General features: G+C 39.1%; 1 protein-coding gene across 1 annotated transcript in view; it reads left to right on the top strand.

The window, feature by feature from the left end:
* lhpp (phospholysine phosphohistidine inorganic pyrophosphate phosphatase) overlaps positions 1 to 20,482 on the top strand; it is a gene marked incomplete at its 5' end in the record, with an annotated part of 39,581 nt that overhangs the window by 18,082 nt on the left and 1,017 nt on the right. Inside the window, 1 exon segment of the mRNA NM_001292242.1 lies at positions 4,921 to 5,012. Coding sequence (NP_001279171.1) covers positions 4,921 to 5,012 — 92 coding nt within the window.

The following is a 20,482-nucleotide window of genomic DNA, read 5'->3' as shown; positions in this document are numbered from 1 at the left end:
ATTAAGAACTTGTCTGAGTTTCTCCTTCATTTTTGAGGTTATAATAATAAATAATCATTTCATTTGGTATAGTCATTGGAAGAACGTCTCAAAGCGTATCACAGGATTTACTGTGAAATGGAATGACTGTATTTGTGGGCAAACACGGCAGGACAATTGCGCACAGTAATGTCCCACAAACAGCCATGAAACAAATGACCAATTTTTTTTATTTGGGGGATTATTGGCTGGGCCACAGGGAGAAACTCCCTTCTGTTTTCGAATAGTGCCACTGGATCTTTAATGTCCACCTGAACACAAACAAATATTACATTTGTATGGTGCCTTTCACGTTGGGAGGACGTCCCAAGGCGCTGGACAGTCAGTGTTTCAGACAGATGGGACCTCAGTTTAACATCTCATCGGAAGCTTGGCGTTTGATTACAAGTAGTAAATCAAAGCAAGTTTGTAAGTGATGTGAAATATAAACAAAATCTGTCTCATTACAACTCACCCCAGCATTTTACACACCTTATACTGGAGTATCCTTCCTTTCATTCTCTCAAATGGGCACCTACAACAAAGCTTCTACCTCATTGGATACATTTGGGGTTTAAAAAAAATACACAAATATTCTTTCAAAATAATTCTCATGCCCTTATCTATCTACATTCAAATAAAATTGTTTCTTACAGGGTGTGCCTTGTTTTTGTGATTTGACAAATGTTTAAATGAAAAAAGCCTTTTGGCACATCTGATGTTGTCTCTCCTTTACAAGTGTACCATTGTCTATGTTCTCTGATCTACAAGTACAGTATTAGCCAGGAGTGTGCTTTTAAGAAAATAAGTAATAGGAAGTCAGTAGAGTTTTTAAACAAGAAAGCAGCAAGCTTATTTCTGTAAATAATTACTCTATTCTCTTGCAATTTTAGAAATTGGTGTGTGCACAGTTCCTAGCATAATGTCTTCAGTTTGTTTCTGGAGTAGAATATTGGGCAGCAGTACCTGCTGTCGAGTTGCTGTTCTCAGCACGTCTGTAAACAAATCGCATGTGGAAATTATCACTTAATGTTCTAGCAGTCTTTGAGAAATGATTTTGAAGTAATTGAAAGTCTCCCAGGAGACACCCACGAGTAGAATAAGCCAAATATTTAATTGTTGACCTAGGTGTTCTTTCCTGAGTGCAAAATATTGTCATAACGAGCTCATGCGTGCAACGGACATGAGTTGTGAATTGTTCTCTCTCTCAAAAGAAGCCCTTGCTATCGGTAATCTACAAAACAGAAATGTACTTTGAGTTTAAAATAGTTATTTCCACGGAAGATTAATAGCAACCCATTGTGCAAGTTTAGGTTTTAAACGCATTTGCTGCATTCAAGGCCTTGATTGTTGTTTCTATTGGATTAGTTTCTCTCTCCCTCCTTTTTCACTCCCGCTTCTCACCCATCTGAAATTAAATCGCTGGAAGCACTGTTAAGTTTATTTCTGACATCCGAGAGACAAGCCACAGAACATTAATTCTTAATTCCTTTAGCGACCGATTCTGGTTCCCTATTAATCAAGACGCTGCTGTTTACTTTTCCCATTTACGACCATATTATAGGCTAGTCACACTGCCTGTCAGATGGTTTTTTCCCCCTCCCCATATTCCTACATTCTCTATCAGCCTAAAAAAAAAGTATTTTATACTCTACAGTTGATGACCGCAGCTTTTATTTCCCTTGACATAAGACCTTTCGACCTCTATCTTCTCACCAATGANTTTTTAAGTCCTAAATGATTTGGGAATAATTGCAGTGCCTTTAGTGATTATTACCCTTCACCGATAGTAAATCACTGAACTCCCTGGAGGGCAGAGTCCATTTTTGTATGCGTCTGCCGCTGCCTGTTACTGCAAGCACCACTGCTCATGTGCAGCTGTATTTTAAGCAGCAGCAGCATCTGCATGCATTCTTCCTGTGGGCTGACTCATTGGGCAAAGCATCTGATTTTCATTAATTAAACTGTTATTGCCGTTCAGATAATGAAGGTGGTCTGGGTCAGGTGAGGTTTTTACAAATGCTGGCCCAAAATATTCCGTTTGAAGCGTTACATGTACTTACCGGAATCTAAATGCCGGTGGTTTGCAACATGCTTTGTCAGTGATTACTCCCAAGTTTCGTGTAAATAGTGGCTCATCGTGGTACCCTAGGCTGTGGGCACTCTGCTCCAGAGCTGAACTGTAGGAGCGAGCTTTGAGTTGGCATGACATACTTTGTTACCCAAAAGAGTCACTGTTTGAAGTCCGATTTGTTATTAACAAATCGTGTTATGAAATGCTGCATTGAAGACCGCATGTGTAAAAGTGTTGAGCTATCATCTTAAGGCAAAATCTTCTGTGGTCATTATTTGCCCTTGTACACGCTCTTTAGCCTAAAAACAAGACAAATTATTAACTGTGTGGGTCTCGTTTATTTTTTATTTCTTCCATTATCTTCCCTCCTAAAGACGGTTATTTCTGGTGGGAGATTAGGTCTGTGAATGATGGAGTCTCTCTCTCTCTTTCTCTCTCACTCACTTTCTCCCTACCCCTCTCTCTCTCTCTCGTGTGGAATTACGGAAGCCTGCTGCAATGCCCACACTCTTACCCCATTGCCCACAAAATATACAGTCAATTCAGTTCACAGTATATTCTGTGAAGCGCTTTAGAGACCTCAGAAAGACGTGATAAGTCCCCCGCCCCCCCCAACCCCCCCTGCTGAACCACAGTACTCGTCATTCTTTCATGCATGCACTCCCACAGGAAGTGTCAATGGATTGAGATTTACTTTATCTTCCTAGCATTTCAGTGCATGCAAAATTTTGGCAAATTGTTGAGTGCAATAAACACAATTTGTCTCTTCCACAAATATTCATACCCTTATTAGCACTAAAATTTCAAGGCAGGCTCGTAGCTTTATCAAAAAGAGGTCGGCTCTTTAACTTGATGGTTCGTACAAAATAGATGCTATCCTTTCTCAAAGGAAATTTGAAACAAGACTGGTATTTCCACATATGGACTTGAACATCTTAACTGATGTAAGATCTTTATCACAGTCTGAGAAAATGCTATTGAGGGCCAGTTAGCTATTTTTATACTCGCTTGCCAGATACTGCTGATAACTGTTCTAAAATAAACTCCACCATCATCTAATTGTTCTGTAAATTTTGCCAATTTAGGACAAAGAATATGCAAATCCTGGAAAATTGCATGGTAACAGTCACCATGAGACCCTTTTTATGTTTCAAATGTGCCTAAAATAGCTCTTTTTGCCTGAATAACAAAGTTTTATAAATGTACAATTGTCATGCTAAACTTGTAAATAAATAAGCTGTTCACATGATGTATTCAATATTTTAAAAAAGAACCATTCAAATTGCTATCCTAGTGTCTGATTTAATTAGAGCTAATCTTGACTACTTAAAGGCATTTGCGTCAATGGATTAATGCATTTGTGTCATTAATAATTGACCTGAATGGCTTCATCCACATTGAAAAGATCACTGAACAGATAAATACTGCTGTGGAAATTACATAGCAAGAATGTTTTCTTTTTTAAAAAAGGATATATGCAAGATTTTATCTCCTCCCCTTCTCCCACATTTGATAAATATGGCTGTGTATTAATGTGAATAATAATAATAATCCTTGTATTTGATATAGTGCCATTCACATCAAAGTGCTTTACAGGATTTTACTTTAAAGTGCAACTAAATATCAGAAGGAAAGTGGCATAGTTAAATCTTAAGAGAAAATATAGATGCCACATACATACACACACAAACACTCACACACACACTCACAGGCTGCCGAGGAAAGGCCTATACATGTGTGGTACCTTCCAGTACCTCACCCAAGTGGCTAATCTTTATGCATGAGTCCCGGGGCACAGAGGATAATGGTCGCACACAGACTGTGATGAGTTGAATCAACATAACCTGAATGTAAAATCTGTGTGCCTTATTCCTTTATCGGGTAGGTCATAGGAAGGATTTCTCTAAATCTTTAAATGGAGAACAGGAACATCCACTTTATCCATTGCAGTATATTTGTAAATTTGTCATTACTTGCAACTTGCAAATGCCATTCATTAGTAAGTGTCCAAATATGTTAGCAATTGTCTCCGATCAGATCTTGACTCCGCTTCTAAGTAAATGGAAGGTTCACGCCAGATGGTCGTGCTCAATGGAAAGACAGCCACTTGATGGCATCTGTCATATAAAGCTGCAAATGATTTTATTTTACATGGAGTAATATGGCATGGAAACAAACCATTCGACCAAACTAGACCACGCGAGTCCCAACCCCTCTTATTTTTCTGGAACATCATTTTCTCTAAACCACCTGCTGTGCTATGATACAATAGATAGAAACAAACATTCCCCGACAGGCTTTTGCAAGGTTCATAGATTTTGATATCTGTTACAGTTACTCCCCCCAAAATAATCATGATACATTGTGCTTTCCTCTGACTTTACAACTAATGTGCACAGGAACATGGTATTTTCTTTCTTGAACAAGTAAACACTACAAAGCCCAGTGACCTTGAGTGTATTTCATTTTGCAATCTACTCTTGATTCCTCCATGTTGACTTCTATTCCAACAGCATAATAATAATAATAATAATAATATAATAATAATAATAATAATAATAATAAGAGAATTGTAAGTGGAGTATGGAAACCCTTCCGACAAAATATGTTGCTTTGAAGAAGATACAATATTTTGTAATCTGTCCACATATCTCCAGGTATGATATTTACCAGTGGATTCCAATATCCTGTATAATGATTACGGTCTAAGATGTCAGATCTATTCATCTTCGTGACAATTCACACCCAATACCTTGGGAAATGCAGACCTATCGAATGGATCTAATCTAACATCAGTTTCACTTGTATTTCATTATTTTTCCTGACAGGCCATCATGATTGGGGATGATCTTGTGAACGATGTAGGTGGAGCCCAGCAGTGTGGTATGAAGGGAGTCCAAGTAAGAACGGGCAAGTACAGGTCAGTACATATTCGGCTAAATAGAGCAGGAGTCTTGATTGGTTTGCCTACACCGCTGTTGCGCCCAGATTTGAATTCCAGCAAGCATGTTTCGTCATAGCCCTGAATAGCTGCAGTGCAACACAACGCAACCCTTGGGTGGAGTGTTTTTACCTAAGTGGAGTCCTGTAGCTCAGTGGTTAGAGCACTTGCTTTGCAAGCGAGAGACCTGAGTTCAATTCCAGGCAGGTCAGGGCGAAACCTTGGGCAAGTTTCCTTACTCCACACGCCTAATAATAATCCCTCCAAAGCCAAAAACAATAATAGATTGGTCATTTTCAATCTACGACTGTTTGTGGGACATTGCTGTGCGCAATTGGCTGCCGCGTTCGCCCACAAATATACAGTCAATTCACTTTACAGTGTGTTCTGTGAAGCGCTTTGGGACGTCCTCCAGACGTGAAAAGCGCTGTATCAAATGCAAGGATTATTATTATTATTATTAAATGAGGGAAATTATTGGCGGTCTATAAAGCTTGGCTTGTGAATCGTTTAATAGAGGGGCATCTTAATCTGCATCTGCTGTTTTGTAATTCAGGTGCAGTAGATACAGGAACAGGGTTGCAGAACAGAAATGGACAATGGTATTAATCTGTTCAGCTGATAACGTAATCGATTACTGCCAGTGTTTTACAGACCCTCCAGCTTGCTGTGATATGTTAAGCAGTTTTTGAGTAACCACTGAAAAATGCCAAGTAACCTCTAGATGGAGCTGTGAACTGCATATTTCCAAACATTACTGAATAATGTAATTGCAGTCCATATTTAGACATGTCATCAATTCATATCCTGGTAATTCAGTTAGTAGGATAGAAATAGGATATTTTGAATGCTGGATGAGAGAACTAATGCAAGATCTTAATTGCTAAATATATTCAATAGAATTCAGTGGAATAAATTGCTAGTTTGTCACTTGAAACAGATTGAATGTTAAACAAATGTACTGTAACTGATTCTGGTCCAAGGTCTTGCTTGCAGACTTAACAAATACAGAAGCTGGGTTGTTTGTACTTGTTATTTTGTTTAATCATACTTTGGATGTTGCCCTTGACGCAGCTTGTGATGGCAAATATTTAATTCTGATTATTTCCCATTATTGCACAAATCCTGTTGGATTGGTGCTGCAGTAGATGTCTTCCTTACCTGTCCACAAGAGAATTGATAGCAGAATAAGTAGATTGAGAAGGTGACGTTTAATCGGTTTCCCAAGTTGCTTGAAGAGGGTTATTAAATTTAATTACATTTACCAACTCTCATTTATTATTTCTAAAGTATTAATCACCAACAACAAATTGCATGTTTGTTCCCCAAATTATTTGTCAGGATTTTGAACTTGTATAGACCTTGCAAACATTCCAAGGGAGTGTTGGAGGTTCTGCCCTTCAGATGAGATTTTAAAACTGCCTATTTAGGTGGACATTAAAGATACTGTAACATTTCTTTTGGGGGGGGGGCGGAAAAGGGAGTTGTTTTTTACAGGTGTACACCATACTGGACAAATAAAGTTTGTGGGACCTTGCTGTGAGCAAATTGGCTGCCGTATTCCTAGGGGGAAAAAAATTACGTTTTCAAACTTCTATAAAATTATAAATAAAATAATGTGAAAATCATCAAAGCGAAGGTCTGAAATATTCCACTCGAATGATCGAAAGACTATTTGATTGCCCAGTTTTAGTGAATGCATTTATCGGTTGGTGGAACGTTTCCAAGGTTGCGTTATCTGATTAGCTTGGGTTCTTCAGATGACCCTGAATCCTACATATAGAACATTGCCCTGAACCTGTTGTAACCCCATCACTGTGAAACCCATGTGGTAGCCAGTTGTGCAATGCATTCCTTTTCTTGCAGCGCCATTTCTGACTCTCTGCCACAACATGGGCATCTGCTCAGGCTCTGGGATTGCAATGTCAGTTCATTTCATATACTTCTAAGCATCTGCCTTTTGATTCTAAAATCTACCACGAAAGTTAGATCCCACAGAATGTAACTGAATTATGTGTTGCACGCTATTCAGCATTGCATCCTCCGTATGTCAGGCCTTCAGTGTTGCACAGAATAATAAAATGGGCTGTTTATAGTGAAGTGTTTTTCACATTTGTGTGCCAAAGGAACATTGCTGGATGTTCCATGGCTATGATTTAATTCACAGTTTACAGTTTGTATGACATGCCCGTCTCATATTTTTTTCCTTTGGCTTGTGTTCGATCTGTTTTTCTTTCTTATGATTAGCTGTGCAGACAGGCACACTGCATTTTAACTCTTCAGTGAATCACTGATCACTCTGCATCACACCTATGTGGGTGGAAGGGTGAAAGTAATTGAGCAGCATGCGTATATATTTTTGTAAGTAAGATTCCTGTATTAAACCTTTCAGACCCCTAGGGTTTTTCTGCTACCCAGTGAGGGATAAGCAGGAAATCCCAATCTTAACACACCCATGTAGGGGTTTGGTCCGGCAGTTTTTATTTTTTCAACATTTCGGCCTAACTTTACCGAATGCTTTCTGGAATTAAATAAAATTAGTATAAAATTTTAGCCAACGCACAGCGTCGTAAAGTAGTTTCGGAGCAAAACATTGTATAATAATCCTTGCATTTGATACAGTGCCTTATCGTGTCGTTGAGATGTCTTGAAGCACTTCACAGAATATGTAGTAAAGTGGATTGACTGTATTTTGTGGACGAAACAAGGCAGCCAGTTGCAGTTTTCCACAGCAGTTGTGGATTGAGTGACCAAATTATTATTTTTTTGAGGGATTATTACTTATTGTCACAGGGGACATATCGGTGAAAAGGCCGTGAAAATGCCCAAATTACTGAAATAGTCGAGTGAATGTTCTAAATGTCATATACAAAATTGGAATTGGTAGCAAGAAAGGGTCACAAAGAGGACGGAGGTTCAATATCTTCTGTGTATTGTAAAATCAACTCATGTGTCTGAGCTTCCCAGGTTGTCCCAACAAGTAACTCATTTACAATGAACTTGAAGCTGTAGATTGGATATAAATTTCAATTAAGTACATTGAAACTTTATTTTATGGCCAGCCTTGTGAATCTGTTTATTGCCACGGTTCTACTGGAAAGCAATGACTTTTTACTTTTTTAAAAAATCTATCTGAATTGACTTTCTTGCCATATTAGCAGGTATCTTCTATAATTTGCTATGCATTTCCTTTCTTCATTGATTCCCTGCAGTATCCGTTTGCCAGCCTGAAGAGGGCAGCCAAATGACTTATTTTGCCCGAAATGGACAGTAATGCTTCTCCCATTTTCACAGCCTTCTCTGGAGTTTACAGGCCAGACTGCAGAGTGTTTCCACATCTACCAACATCTCTTGTGAATAGGATTCTTCCCACAAAGTAACTGTAAATCTGGTTCAGTGACTTAAAAGGTGTGAGAGCACTGACTGTTGTGTGGGACACTCCTTACTTTACCCTGTATTGCATTTGTAAACGTTTGCTTTTTAACAAGAAACATGACGCCAACCTCCTCGATTAGTAGCAGTTGACTGTTTGTTGCATAAATATTTAATAGCCAGCTGCCATGCTGAGTTACAATTTTGTTTACCACGGACCCCTTTTACCCAATTGTACTTTGCCTACAGTCTTGATTTTAAATTTGCTTTTTCCTGGCACACCAAATCCCCTATTGCCTAGGCCTAAACAAATGAATAATGAGTTTTATAAATGGTTCAGAACAAAATGTCATCATTCTCTAAGCAACGCAAAGCAGTGAACAGTTCATTTAAGATGCTGTTCAGTGTAGGAAGGGCTTTTTGAAGACATTTTGGTGTAGTTGTATCCCATTCCCAGCAAACTTATTTGGAAGATTTTACAATTGTGCTTTTCGTGACTAAATTTTTTTTTCCTCCACGAGTAAACGTTGAAAGTAAAATATCGTTAAGTATATCTATCATAGTTACTTTTCCCAAGTTAGTGTCTTTATAAACAAAGCGGCTTTGCCTTGGTTTACCTTCCCGTATGTTTTTCCTTTCCTTAATATTATGATGCTCTACACCATTCCTATCCTGCCAAGCTGAGTAGGCAAACACATGGTCAATTCTTATTCAGCTTCTGATGCCAGTATTGGCAACACACGTTTGCTGCTTCAAACCGTCATTAAGAATCCTTCTTGGGCTATTGTGTACATTCTCCTCCAGAGGAGGCAGAACTTGCAACGATGCAGCATAATGTGCAAGAGGGGACTGGATGGAGTGCTGTTTGATATTTGCTGTTTGCTTCATCTGAAGAGTGCAGATGTGTGGATCACAAATCACAGCAATAGGGCCAAATGCACTCAACTAAACATTATGCTAACATTTGTTTGGAAACGGCAGATCCATGTGCCTTGTGATTCAAATAACTGGCTGACTCAACTTATTGGTTTAGTCCTGAGAATGTGTGGCCTATCCAATAAGGTGCTTTGGTATCAAGAGATTGGAATCAATGCTTCATTCCAGATTTATAATCAGGTTGGCTGGATAGAGTGGAACTTTCCTGTTTGGAGATGTAAGTTTTTTTTAAAAATGTTAACTCTGAATCGAAAGGAAATTTGGGTGTGGATACTGGTTGCTGGAAGGAATGGGGGAGCAGTCTTGAATGTCTCTCCTTCCCTTTAGGGAAGTGTATGACTTATTCTTGTGCCTCCCCAATTACAGTGCACAGGTTCGGATCCTGGATCCTACTGTTTGAACTACAGTGAGTTGGTGCCCAAGTGTATTTGCCATTTCCATCAATGCAGAATTCTAATTTCTGATCAGTATGTACTGTGTAGATTTCACGTTCACTGTCAAGCGCTCTGGGAAGCTATCCCGCGTGAAGGGTGCTATATAAATTCATGTTGTTGTTATAAATTGGCAAATTAATGAATTTATGAAATTTATGATTGCTCATTCTTTTACTGAATAAAATCTTGCACTCTATGACCCACATTTAACGTAGAATGAAGGCAGAACCCACAGGAGAATTGCTGGTTTACAATTGTATTTTACCACCTATGAAATGTAGAATAGATATTTCAGTTGGTATGTTTCTTTGTGAGCTGTGGAAACATTATTCGCACAAAGTCTTGGGTTACATAAAACCTACTTACGAGTACCTCACAATTCCCTTTAGGCCCAGTAAAAGGTGGTGCTGTTTGTTTTAATTTTTAATTACATGAGCACTGTTTGCGTTTGCTACACATTTGCCTCTCGTAATTGGCAAGTGTCCAGCAGAAACTTAGTGTTTCATTGTTCCTGGCATTTGACCATCCCCTCCCTCTCCCAAATGGAATTTATTGAATTGTTGGGACAGATGCCGACAGGTGGTTGAAGTACAGTATAATGTTCTATGTGCCATCTGTTTATGAAGCATCTGAAGAGCCAGGGGTGTGGAAAAGTACTGACAGTAAAGAGCACGCAGCCAAGGAACCACTCTGACTGTTAGTGTGCGTGCATTACAAAACTGATCAATGCTTTCTGCTGCACAAACTTTTCATTAATATTTCAGTTTGTGCTCTGGGTTATTTTATTCTTTCAATGACTGCCTAACGATCAGGGGAGGGAGTGGGGAAGAGAAGCAACACATCAGCACTTGTAATTGCAGCTTTCAAAGTAAGTGTTCTTTACGGAAGCTCTATCCAGTTTGGATTTAGGGTTACAAATCACACACTGAACAGTCTCTCTCTTTAAAGCTGGACATAATGCATAATGGCAGCTGCCTGTTCCTTCAAAACCTTTACAATATAACCAGACCGACTGGATCTCTAGTGACTGCTACCTTGATGTAATGTGCCACTTGCACTGCGCTTTTTGTGGTAAAACGGGACTGACTGGCTTGATCTCAAAGCATGGTTGTCATTTCAGCAGCATATTGATCCAAACCACTGCAGTATAAATTCAGCTGGTGTCAATCAATTTGGGCTTCGTCCAGAAATGGCCCCTTAAAGTTTTGGGGAAAGACCAATGATTATTTGTTTTTAGTATTACATTGCTGGTTGTTTAATCCAATAACTAAGTTTTTCCTGAGTTGGTAAATGTGGAAATTATAAATGAAGCCACCAGCTTTATTCCCAGAAGCGATATTGTTCCATGGCCAGCAGTATGAGCTGGGCTTAGGTGGTTTTAAAGTGGCATACAGTTAATAGGAACAACCATGCCATGCGATCTGCTGGCCATAACTATGCAGACATATCTGTGATCTTTAACTGTAACCGAAAGCAACATGATGAGCTGTTGAATTTTGATACGAGAGCGAAGAATGTGGTAATTGATTACTTTGGTATTTGTGAAGAGTGCTGGGTGAGTTCAGGGTTATTTGGGCACGAAGAGGCCAACCAGCTTGTCCCATGTTAGTTTTTGGTATGTGCTGATCATGCATCAGTGTCCAGTGAGCACCACCTAAATTAGTTATTAATGAAAACTTCCTTGAATAGACTACAAGAAACCCTAATCTCTACACTTTTGGAGCCTTCACAGTTAATCTAATTATCCTTGCATTTGTATTGCGCCTTATCACGTATTCAAGATGTCTCAAAGCACTTCACGGGATCTATCTGCTGTGAACTGACATGAATATATGTATTATTTCTGTGTGGCTCAGTGCTGCTCATCAATGATGCCAATCAGCCTTCACATACAAAAGGATTTTGAGTGGAAAGTTCTGTGTGAATGCCACAATGGCCTTGCATGTTGGAACAACAATGTTTTGTGGTGAGATCCATGTTCACATTCTCTTTTCTTTCCCCACCCCCACCAACAGCTCTTCTCTCTATGTGTGCGGGGGTCTATCATTAACCCTCACATGGATAAGAATATAATGCTCTTGTCTATGGCACATGTGGGGGTGGATGGGGGAGAAAGGAGAATGTGAACATGGATCTCAACATGTGAGTGTGTGTGTGGGGGGGGGAGGGGGGGAAGAATTGTAAAGCATTACTGGAAAGAACATTTGCTGACGTGAAGTGTATGTGGCTGATGCTTTTTCCATTAATATCTGCGTTTGTTTGAACTTGGACAGTACTGTCAGTTGGTTTATTTTTAATTTGAGGTATTGTGTAACATGTAGAACATCTGTTACCCGTTCCACAAAAATAGCAGTTTTGTGCAAAGTATCAAACATGAATCTTCCTCTGCCTTTGTGTGCTCACTCAAGGCACTGTTAATTCTTTGAAGATTTCTAAGCGTCTGCACCTGCAACGGAACATTGAATTGAGCATTGGCAATTGAGTCAAATTGAAAATGTTAGTAACTCTTTAGCCATTTGAGGTTCCTTTTTCCTCTACAGTTTGGGCATGTGTCATCATTGCTGAAACAGAGGCTATTATTTGTGATTCGTCCGAACCCATGAATGTTTCATGTAATCTAAGCTGACGCTCAAGTGCAGTGCTGGGGTTGTGCTGCAGAGTTGGAGGTGCCGTCCTTCAGATGCGATGTCAAACAGAGGTCTCATTTGCCTGTTCAGGCGGGTGATAAAGATCCCATGGCACTATTCAAAAAGAGAAGGGAGGTTCTCCTGACCAACAATCCTCCAAAATAAAACTGGTTGTTCACCTTATGGATGTTTCTTTATTTTAGGATTTTTCAGTGTGTAATTTGCCTGCAGTGTTCACCTGCAAATTACAAATCTTTTGTACACACAATACAAGTCTATACATGATTCACTTCACAAAGTGCTTTGGCACATCTTCCTGACATGAATGATGCTACATCAAATGCCAGAATTATTATTTTTTGCATTGTGTAAACCAGGTGTGTAAAAAAAAATTAATTGTACAATTGATTTCATTTGTTAACTTTAGCATCTATAAACTGCAGGCTTGCTTTTATTACATTGGTTTACACAGCTTGAATTATAGATCCTAGAATTTAAACAGTGCATATAATAAACATCTGTTTGGCAGAGGGAGAGAAGAATAGGTGAAACTAATTTTGGAGGTCTGGATTGAAGGATTCAGGTGTTGAGTATAGCGTGTGTGACCATATTACGTTAACAAAAATGGGAGTGTTTTTAGAAAGATTTTTAAAATGTACCAGATCGCTTTAGAACAGCGTAGATTTGTATTTTATTAAGGCCTCTGTGGAGCAGAATTTAAGTGGCTTATGATCACAATGTAAAGCTCTCAATTTTACTCTGGAGGCTAGTGTGTAATAAAACCGAGTTAAGAGATCAGTTAACTTTGTGATTTCCTAGTTTTAATGCTTATTGCTGTTAAGTATTCTATGAACCGTGCTCTACAATGAGTCCTGGGTACATCCAACTATTCAATTGCTTCATGACCGATTTTCGTAAAGGAGTTATTGAAATCTATCTGAAATAACGTTTTCAAAATACTGTGTACCTTTTGTAGACGCTAGGAATAGTGGATACTGTTTTTAAACATGGTTTCTTTTTGTGTTGTTATGGCCCATGCTCTTCTGAGAAATTCAACTTTAAGTATCTTCTTTGTGAAACTACGAGGGCAGTTTCTAAAGGACAATGCTGCTTCCCGAAACCCGGCCCAGTCCTGGTGAGTTCTAAACACTGAAGATAATCTTAGTCGGAAACGACTTCAGAAGAGTAGAGAAAGCGATCTTTAGCTGTTTTTTCCTTTTAACTCGTTCATTTTTTCAGAATGCAACAGACCTGTTTCAATTAGTCATCAATGATAATAATAATGATAATAATTCTTGCATGTGATATAGCGCTTCACCACATGCAAAGTACAGTTGAGATGGCTCAAAGCGCTTCACAGAATATACTGTAAAATGTAACTGTATGTTATGGGTGAATATATATATATTATATATGAATAATAAATAAAAATAATTATGAAAATAGGTTTCACCTGCAGGGTTTTTGTCTCTATTTCAGGAGAGACAGGGACCATTGGCATCATCTCGGTATCCCACTACTGCTGATGCCAATCTCCAGTATAAACCACTGCAATGTGGTGGTTAGGATAGAATATTGTCTCTGCTCCTGGCATCAATGAAGTGTGTTCTTTGTGAAGGAATGGGTTTGATTTATCGTTCTTCACTTTACCTGTGGGTGTGTGTGACAGTTCTGGTTACACCGCAAGAGTGACATTGTGTTGAAATGTTATTGTTTTCAAACTCTGATCAACAGCTAAAAAGTGAAACGCAAATTGGACCATCGCTCATTTGCCTCATCAAATTTCTTCAGGCAAAGAAAATGCCTGTTTCTGTGTGGCTAGGTGGGGGCGGGGGAGGTGTGGAGCAGAAAAGAGACAAAAGCCGAAATGTGATTTACGGAGGGTAACAAGCCAAGGTTTGAATACTGGAGTTGGATAAATATTCTGGAGTTTTGCTCAGTTGCCATTAGGGACAGAGGTATGTTTGCAGTGTTTTCCTTCAGTGTGTGTGAGACATTAACAGGGTGGATTGTACGTGGTCTGTGAGTGAACTGGCTTCAAGCCCCAAATGCCTCCTCTCTGTCTGTGCTTGTAGAATCGCACAGATACAGGCTATTCATTTCAAGTCGAGCTATCTTCACATGAGCCACCTCGTCTAATCTAATTGCACTCCCACCTTCTCTCTTTCCCATGGCCTTTAATATTGTTTTCAGAGAATTTCTGGACTTTGCTTCCACTGTTTGTGACAGAAAATTCAACGTTCCAAACAGCGACTTTCATTTATATAGCACTCTTCTCATAATGTATTAAAGTATTTTACGAGGTTGGATGTTGAGCATGGGAGAGGTTGTCATAGGCGTGTTCGACAAGGTAGGATTTAACTTGGGCAAAGAGGGGGGCGAGACGGGATAGTAGAAAGAGGGAGTTCCACAGGTTAGGGGTGTAGGAACTATAAAGGCTTGGCCGCCAATGATGGTGTGAACAGGATACGGGGACACACAGCAAGCCCTGGTTAGCGGAGGCGAAAGATGGGAGAGAACCTGAGAGAGAGAAGGGTTGGATGGATTGTTTTTTTAGGTGAGGGAAACCTTAGAAACCAGTCAGTCAGCCCTCTAGATAAAGAATTGTTTTCTCACCTCCCATTGAATCTTTTTGTTGCAGTGTTACGTTGGTCGTATCCACGAATTGTATTTAGATTCTGGATATGGACTTGTTTGAAGGAGCTCAACAGCCACAAAAGTTAATTGTCAAATTTATTTTTGGTTTAAGGAAAGAAAAAGAGCAAGCTATTTGTCATTTCTCAGTATCAAATAAACAGAGCACAAGACTGTTACACAACCATTTATATGCAAGAAATATGGTTTGTTGACTCTAAGAAGACATAACTTTATCAGACCAACCCCCTCGTGAGATAATTAATATGCATCCACATAATCTCTTGAGTCTTAATGGTTTGTACTGGGAGGCACTTAAAATACAAACCCTTCACCCTCAGAATTGCTGGCACATTGCTGTAACCTCATACCAGAAGCCCATATGCTGTTAAGTTGTTTGTTCCACTTTATTTGTTGAAAGAAAGCCTTTTGAGTGCTTCTAAAGGTTTACCACTGTGGATTGGGACATCTGTAGGGATTGCTAATGTATATTGTATTTTTGTATTCATTTCTCAGACAATCTTCAGAGGGAATCTAGGTTACTGACCATACTTTTTTTTATTTTGATCCAGACTCACCTTCCACATTCTGAAATTATCTTGCATATTACGCCCCTAACCTCTGGAACTCCCTTCATCTCACCCATCTCTTTAAATCGTGCCTAAAATCTTCTACTGTGCCTATGGCAAACTCCCCTTACACGTTCTCCCTTGCTTGGAGTCTGAACCCACATTTTCTCCTATGTGAAGGGCGCTGTATAAATCCAAGTTATTGTTTACTGCTGTAGAGATTGAGAACTTTGTGATTAATTGTCAAACGCTCTTCTCATGAATCAAACCGAGGACTGGTTAGTTCTCTTTGGGATACAAGTTAGTCATTGGGCTATAATTAAAAGTGAAATCTAATGTTTGGCCTGAACCTGCTCAATACAATAAACAAGATCATGGGACCAGCAGATGCATTCATTGCAGTTGTCATCTGTCAATCAGAGTATTAAGACTAGCGTGGGATGAGTTTAAAGAATCGTTGCCTCATGTTTGTGGCCACAATGTGCAGTCTTATGAGTTCATGTGGTGACATGCTGATACTTATTAAGCTAATGCAGTATGTACTTCTGTGAACTCCAGTGGGCATTCAATTTATCCCTTAAAAATAAGGCATTGGCAGAAATATTTCATTTTTGAAGTATGCCTCTAATGCTTGATGTTGTTTGTTCTAATTCAAGATTTTAAGCGCAGCATTAGCTGTTAACTACATCATATAATAAGAATCCTTGCATTTTATCTTCCTCCTTACATTGTGGAAACGGCTCAAAGCGCTTCACAGGATTTACTGTAAAGTGCAGTGATTGTATTATTCGGGCAAATGCTAATGAATTACTTACATCTGTAAATTCTTTTGTGCATGTTTGCTGAAAAGATGCGATTTAATGGGTCAAAACGGGCCTTCACCCTTTTGCCTTGTTGTGATCTGTCATTCCCACTCCAGTAAAATCTTACATTTACCTGGTCATCAATCAAAGTGCATATTAAGGTTGGAGCACTTAAACAATTGGATTATTTTGGCAGCTTTTTAAACACTAAATCTTCCAACCCGGGACACTTGTAAAATAGTTTAATGCAGGATTTGGAGAAAGCCTAAATTTATTCAGCAATTGTTCTCTGAATAACAAGTTTTTCATTGTTCACGTTCTATTTTGATCTACAAATGGTCTTTGAGTTGTCAAAATGGCACCATAGCTAATTTCGGTTAAGCTTGCTAATCAGGTTTTAAGAATGTATCTTACTCTATTCGTCTTCATATAAAACCATTTTTTTAAATTCTGCAGGCCAGTTTTGTCTTTGTGATGCTTGTTATCAAGTTATGACTTACTGTCTAAGGGTTCCAGTCACTCCCTGATTGAGTGCAAACACAAGTACATTGAACTCTAGGACAAAGCTGGGAATTGTGACATGCGCTTAATGTATAGTGTGGAAAGGGTTGGTCAGGATCAAAAACACATTGTGGGTTTGTATCGCAAACTTTCCATAGAATGAACCCAACGTATTTGCGAACCAAAGTAAATCAAGTTAAAAGCTGTACAGACACCTTTACTTTCAACGGGCGAAATGTGGGGGGCTATAAATTGAAATGCAGATGACGTCTGTGATTTAAATGCTATTCAAAAGCTTATCTTGGCCTGCGAGTAAAACTGGAACTGCACACTGCTGTGTACGTGGCCATGATCTCAGCTCTCTATGGTTTTGTCCTATTACATTTGTACGTGACATTTCTTTGTACAAGTGAATCCTTTTGTTTTCAGATGTAGGGCTGTTTTGTTTTAATGGATTGACTGTTTAATGACTTTTTACATGACCGGTTTACCTACAGTGTCAAGCCTGCCTCTGCCATCCACCTGTAATGACAAGCAGCTAAAATTCCCTGTGCCAAATGTCCGAATGACCAACAATGGCCCCCTCCCGATTAGTTCTGATATAATAGATGTACTGAAGGAATTTGCCATTGGTGCTCCTGATTAGATAGGCATTTGATTTTGCAACTAAAAATAGGATTCTGACTTAACTCAATCAACATCCTGTGAGTCAGTGGTCAAAAGCTGGCTCGAGAATTCAAAACCAAAATCAAGCCTGCTCAACACTATCCCATATAGCACTGTGTTAACAAAATAATTAATAAATAAATAATTATTAATAAACAATAATTGATATAGCACCTTTCAATGTTGAGGAGCTGTGTCAAAACACTTCAGAGGATTCACTATGTATTTTGCTCAGCAGCGATTTTGTGCACCGCAATGTCCCACCGCCGTGAAGCGAATGACTGTTGACCATTGGAATAGAAATGTTTTCTAAATGTATTTTAGACCTTCATCCCCTCTCAATAGAAAATGTAAAATACTGACCCAAATTCTGGCTTTGATTGTATGCAGTTCTCCCTAACCTCGTCTTGAAAGAATGTTTTTTGGAGTCGCAACTAAGTACTGGATCAGTTGTCTGCATCAACGACAACAACAACTTCCATTTATATAGCGCCCTTCATGCTGGACAGTGTCTCGGAGTGCTTAACAGGAGATGGTTTTACCTTTTCAATCAAAACTTTGTTCTGAGAATACTGTGCACAAAGCGATCTTGTTTCTGTTCATGATCTCTTTATAACATTAAAAGCAACAGATGCTGGATGACCTGAAGTTCAGCAATTGAGCATTTGGGAGGAATTAGTTTGAGTCATGGGCTTTGCTTGAAGTCTGTTCTCCACAGGGACACAGTGGGATGTATACCCAAGTGATTTTATTTCTTAATCGGAGATGAGTTTAAGGATGAAGATTGTAATCCCTTGACCTATTTGGGATGTCCTCTAGCCAGTCACGGAGGAAGTTTCACATCCATGCTCCCAATCTACCCCACTCTCCCAGCTCCAGAGTTGTATTGGAAGTAGACTTGAAGAAGACAACTCCATTTCAGACTTATTACAATAATCCTGTCAGTAGTGCCGATAGCCCTGGTTCTGTTTCTCTCTGAGCGCACATAAATCAGTTAGTTAAAATTGATGAGTCTGGCCTGAAATTGACAAGTAAACTTGTTGGGGTGGTGGTGGCAGAGAGGCTATTGCAGCTGGTCTCTGTATTCATCTGATTTCTCTCCCTGCTGTTCAGCTCTGGTGCATTCAATAATACGGTTATCAATACTCCTTGTTTTGTAAATCTTCATTATTGTTTAATCCAGCTTCAGTTTGGGATCCTTAACCCTCAGCTTGTTGGTAGATCTGCACTGAGCAGCAAAACACATTTTCAGCCAATTCACTGATGTTGAAAATATAAGAATAATGTACAGTAAAAGCACTCAAAATCACACGCTTTGTGTTCCTACACTAACCAACCAGAATGAAACCAAAAAAATCACAAAAATACTAGTTTTACCCACGTTTGAACTGTCTTTCTCCCCCAACCCACCCACCACCACCCCCCCCCCCCCCTCATTTTCTCCTGTTCTTTTACCTTCATTTTTACTTAACATTAGAAGAAGTTGAATAGAGAAGCATGAAATGACATGCAAGTTAGCGCCCTTATGTACTTTCATGTTGATGTAATCTATGAGTTAATTTGTGATTGAGAAATGCCTACATGTGGGTTAAGCCAAAGTAACCATTTGTGGCTGTGTCAAAGGTTAACCTTCCAGTTTAATGATGAAGCTTTACTCCTCTACATTGATTACTTGGGTTGAGAAAGGTCACACTTTATACACTAGGATGACGTATAAAATAATTAGTTTGGTTACTAAACTACAGTCCTGTTTACATTAAAGTATGTGTATAAATGGCTCCATTTTATATAATTGGTCCAAGGGGCTGGTCCAGCCAGAGATGGGTATAGCAAGGGCCAGTATTTCAGGAATTTGATTCTGGCTAGAAAAATTTAAAGCACCAAATGGAACGTCAGATTTTCCATAGTCTAATAACCCTGCTTCAGCTGCAGTAGTTAATCTAATGTTCTGAGCCTCTGAATGTAATACACACGGTTTCAGGCAACTCTGTGAAGGCTTGATAGTACACCTATCTCCTCTCCCTCTTATCTGAGGTTAGTTTTATCTCCTCACTAAGATAAATGTTCCATTTCTATACTGGAAACTCTAGCACAAATATTGCATTATTCATTGTTTTAATATTAAAGTATTTAGCAGCAGATGTTAGTATGTTAGCAGCAGATCTGCAAGTTGCCCAGTTAGTGTTGTAGGTATAAAGGTGTTAATCCTGGGGAGCTGGGGTACTCTGCCTTTCCGTCATCTTGTTCACTGAGCAATAATTTCCAAGACTCTTACCCAGTGAGTCCTGAGCAGTAAAACTGAATCGTGGCAGCTCAATGGTACAGCAGTGCAATGGGACATAGTGGGGATTCATTTGTATTGGTCACACGGTAATTGTTGTTCGATGTTGATTGAGATTTGCAGTAACAAATATGAAAAGCTGTCTAAATCTGCAAAATGGTTTAAATACGATTCTAAAAGCCAGCAAAAGCCCAGAGAGCCAAACAGGTCTTTGGTGTATAACTGAACAGTATTGCTTAAACAGGTATAACTGAACTGCACTATCTTGGTTATCGATTGTATCTCTGTTCCTCAACTTGTTACTGACTTGTAATCTTCTTCAGACCGTTACTTAGCAATTGGGGGCACAGATGGTGCTTCATGTAGGATTCTACACAATCTGCAACTTAACGGTTTTAAGCAAATGCGAAAAGCCAATTCTGAGATATTGATCATTCAGTGGTTACTTTTACAATCTCGCTCATCATCCACAAAACTGTTGGTTCACTTGTTTTATAACAGACTAAACTGACAACTATTTACCACAGAGCAAACTGATCTGCTGGTGCGCCCCAAGTACAGGTTTAGTACTTTTAGTCTCCCTTCAAACTTTTACTGTACCTCACTCGTAGCTTGTGATTCTCACT

This window comes from Callorhinchus milii, unplaced genomic scaffold (genome assembly GCF_018977255.1).
Source record: "Callorhinchus milii isolate IMCB2004 unplaced genomic scaffold, IMCB_Cmil_1.0 Scaffold7, whole genome shotgun sequence".
Classification (NCBI taxonomy): Eukaryota; Metazoa; Chordata; class Chondrichthyes; order Chimaeriformes; family Callorhinchidae; genus Callorhinchus; species Callorhinchus milii.
The sequence above is the reverse complement of the archived record's forward strand: the minus strand, read 5'-3'. Positions and strand labels throughout refer to the sequence as shown.